General features: G+C 39.9%; 1 protein-coding gene across 1 annotated transcript in view; it reads right to left on the bottom strand.

Annotated features, from left to right (window-relative positions):
• The window catches only part of EIPR1 (EARP complex and GARP complex interacting protein 1), a 70,644-nt gene that overhangs the window by 20,545 nt on the left and 46,127 nt on the right, over positions 1 to 3,972 (bottom strand). The window contains exon 6 of the mRNA XM_015823298.1: positions 2,107 to 2,243. Coding sequence (XP_015678784.1) covers positions 2,107 to 2,243 — 137 coding nt within the window. The remainder of the gene's footprint in view (positions 1 to 2,106; positions 2,244 to 3,972) is intronic.

Below are 3,972 nucleotides of genomic sequence, written 5' to 3'. Positions count from 1 at the left end.
AACTAAGGAGAAACTTCCTGACAGTGAGAACAATTAACCAGTGGAACAACCTGCCTCCAGAAGCGGTAAATGCTCCAACACTGGAAGTTTTTAAGAAGAGACTGGACAGCCATTTGTCCGAAATGGTATAGGGTTTCCTGCCTGAGCAGGGGGTTGGACTAGATGACCTTCAAGGTCCCTTCCAACTTTACTATTATTACTATTATTATTATTATTATTATTACTATTATTATTATTATTATTATTATTATTATTATTATTATTATTATTATTATTATTAATTATTATTATTATTATTATTATTATATCTGCAGGACTTCTAAATAAAACTTGTTTGACAAAGTTGTACCAGTGAAGTATGGTGGGAAAGACTGCCAGAGTATTTCTTCTTTAGAAACAGTTATTCCCACCCCCCTCCAAAAATAAATAAAAATAAAATCAGCATCTTTATTTTTAAGCTTTAGAAAGTTTGCTAAATCAGCATCCAGAATTGAGGAGAATAATTAATATTGAGCTAATGTGTGTGTGTGTCTTTTATTGCTGTTATTGTTGTTAAATATGTTTAATAATTTATACATTTCTGCGTGGGCATGTGTCCGTATGTGTGCATATATCTACACCCACTGATATGTGGTCTTTTTGTTTCACATATATTATTTGGCATGTAGCTTTTGTAAGCCATTTAGGTTTGCTTGAATGAAGCACTGCAAAACAGTACGAATAAATACATGAATAACAGAAGCTTGAGAGCACGGAACAGTCTGGAGACCAAAACAGAATTCATTTTCTGGAGCAAATGGGGAAAACATGGCCGAAAGGCCTGTTTCCAAGTAGCTCCATCCAGCTTAAGAGAATGAACACCTTGGACACTAGGAAAGCCATCTCTTGCACAAGCTCTCCTCAGGATCTTGTGGCCCAAGACATGAAAGGATAAAAGAAAAGTCTAGTCAATTGCTAAATAGGCTGTCAACAAAGCCAGGGGTGGGAGAGAGAATGCACAAGATAAGAAGATGTCATGGACTGGCTAACAATTTTGTTTAATGATGACCCACCACACACATGACATTGCTATGCATGCTTTTATAGAAAACGAAAAGGGAGAGTGACTGAAAAACACAAAGCACTTTAAACGTGCATTTTTAGCTTTTCCTAATTGAACTGATGGGGGCGGGTGTTCTATCAAGAAGCATAATTGGAAACAATGGAAATATAGTCCTCCTCCCCACGAGCATGCAGGAGACATAAAACTGAATTTAAAAGCATCTCCCCTTTAAGGCAGGAGAAGTTATTACAAGACATCCGTCTTCCAAGGCTAGTGATAAATTACTGTGTGCTAAGGGGATAAGCTGTATCTTAAAAAAGCTGGCACAGACTTCTGTTGTCATGGCAACAGATGTGCACAACATCACTCCTCTGCTTATCAAAATCACAACTCGACCAGGAACGGAGTCCTATATTTCTTATACTGAAGTATTAGCTTTGCTAGCATTCAAAATTGTGATATGTTGCAACCCCAACCTTAAATAAATGTGTACCGAAAAGCTAGCTGTTAACAGAATTGAAATGCCTGGTGTGTTATCTTATTATACCATCAAAATCAAATAGAAACTGAAGGGGTGTTTTTCCTTTATTAAAAAAAAAAAAGGGGGGGGGAGAAAAGCAGAACTTTTAAAAAAAGGAAACAGGGCATCCGAGTCAGCCAATGTTTAAATCCCGATCCAAGATGTAAGGCTGTCTTAGTCTGTTCTGAACTGTATCAACTGACTTCAAATGACATTTTATAAAATACTCGCTCAGGGTAATTTATTTCATTTTATCTAATGGGAGATTTATTCATTTACTTCAGCCAGAGAGGAAGGGGCGCATCTCATTAGATGTAAGGATAAGGGGAACATATGACAGGTTAGTTATTAAAGCAATGTCAGGTGAAAATGTGGCAGGTTAGCTGTTTCAACTCTGCCAGGCATGCGAGATAGAAGAGCTACTACAGTACTGCCATTACTGCTGCCCATTTTTATTGAAACAGGAGGACCTTGCCAGAGACATCAGGGTAACTTGTTTGGTTGGTGTTTCGTTTCAAGGACATAAAAGAACCATGCTTCTTACTTCATAGTTCGTACATCCCATCCTCGAATGGCCGTGTCGTTGGCTGTGGCAATCTGGGTGCAGTTGTGATGAGGACTCCATTTTCCCGATGTAAACTTCAGCTGTCCTTTTCCTTCCAATGTTGCTGAATTTGACAACTGTGCATCGAAAACAACCCACATCAGCATCTTTAATACAAGGTTAATCCGAGCGATAACAATAACAGCAACTTAAGAGGTAATAACAAGCAGAGCAACTTGAATCTAAAATCACAGCATTATTCTTACGTTGGATTACATTTCCAGTCTAAAATTCATCACTAACTTCACACAAGCCGTGCATTTGCCTGTTTGGTACAATGACACGCATGTACGCATACTCTGAAGGACTGTCCTAGAAATACTACTCTATTTATTTTTTTTTGCTAAGTACTCCAGGACTAAGAAGTGAAAAAAAAGGTCTGACAATTATGCTTTAAGCGTAACAAATATGGTCCAACACTTTGGTCATATTGTTTTTAAAAATATCAACTATTCAAAGATTAGATGTGGACTAACTTATGTTCCTTCTCAATGGCGAACCTATTTAAACTGTGGAAATGAGATATGGGCTTCCATCAGTGTGCAGAGAGAAAAGTAGATATCCCTAAATGATTTTTTTAGCAGAATCTGTTTTGTGGGGCCCAAAAACTTCCACACAAAAATTTTCAACACTTCTTTATGTTTTTTCTCTCCAAAGTGAGAAATTACACATGCCCAGGGCATGGCTCAAATTACTTCCTTAACACAACATTTTTTTGATGTCAATGATAAGCCTGAATTATGAAATATAATTAGCCCATTATATTCATTAGACAAAATATTACAGGTAGAAACAATTATCTACAATGGAGCCAGACACTGGGAGCTTGATTATTGAATTACTTTTCATCTAACACTTGCTAGCACCTGAACCGCCGGTATTTTTTTTTACAGAATATGAGAATATGGAATTATAAATCTATATACTTGTATCTTCCAACAGATTTACCTAGGCATCTGGCCTTCCGGGTACACCCATACAAGAGTTGGTTTATATATGACAGTGATGGCGAACCTTTTAGAGACTGAGTGCCCAAAAACTGCCCCACCCCCGCACTGCCCCCACCCACCGGCAGGGCCACCCATCACCTCCATGGCCCGCCACAGATCGCCCAGGCGGCCCCGCAGCGTCATGGTGGCCACCACGCCCTCCACCCGTGCCCCGCAGCATCATCTGTTTGCAACGGGGTGCTAGGGCGGAAACTTGTCCCCACTGCCCAGCTGCCATGTCCTTGGCTGCGCTGCTCCAGGGGGGCCATGCCTGGGAGTGACTCTCTTCCGAGGGGGCTGCTGATGTGGAGGGGCCCGTGGGGGGAGGCAGAGCTGGGGTGACGGCACCTGTGCCCACAGAGAGGACTTCGAGTGCCGCCTTTGGCACTCGTGCCATAGGTTCGCCACCACTGATATATGATTTTGCCATATTTAAAATGCTTTAGACATCCACAGTCTACCTTAGTCACATTACTAATTCCTGCCAAATATACGTCTTAATATTGAATAATATTCTCCATTCCTACTCTTTAACATTTCATAGTATCGTTCAAAATAGTGTGCAGGGAGTCCTGTGTGCATATGCACAGTATGTCCAAGGTCTATATAGTTTCCTTTTGTTTTGTTGAAGCCAGTATTTTTTCCCGAAAGTGAAAGAAAAAGACAGAAGGACTTAGAGTAGGCACATTCAAAGAAACACACAAAATCAAAAATTCAGGAAGGTTTTCATTCAGGAACAATCACAGCTGATAGTTTAGGACTATCACACCTAAACATAGCAAACACTGGTCAGGGAATGCAAGGTTCTGTTTGTAGT

This window comes from Protobothrops mucrosquamatus, unplaced genomic scaffold (genome assembly GCF_001527695.2).
Source record: "Protobothrops mucrosquamatus isolate PMUCROS unplaced genomic scaffold, P.Mucros_1.0 scaffold1826, whole genome shotgun sequence".
Classification (NCBI taxonomy): domain Eukaryota; kingdom Metazoa; phylum Chordata; class Lepidosauria; order Squamata; family Viperidae; genus Protobothrops; species Protobothrops mucrosquamatus.
Note: the sequence above shows the minus strand (reverse complement) of the source record. Positions and strands in the feature narration are given on the sequence as shown.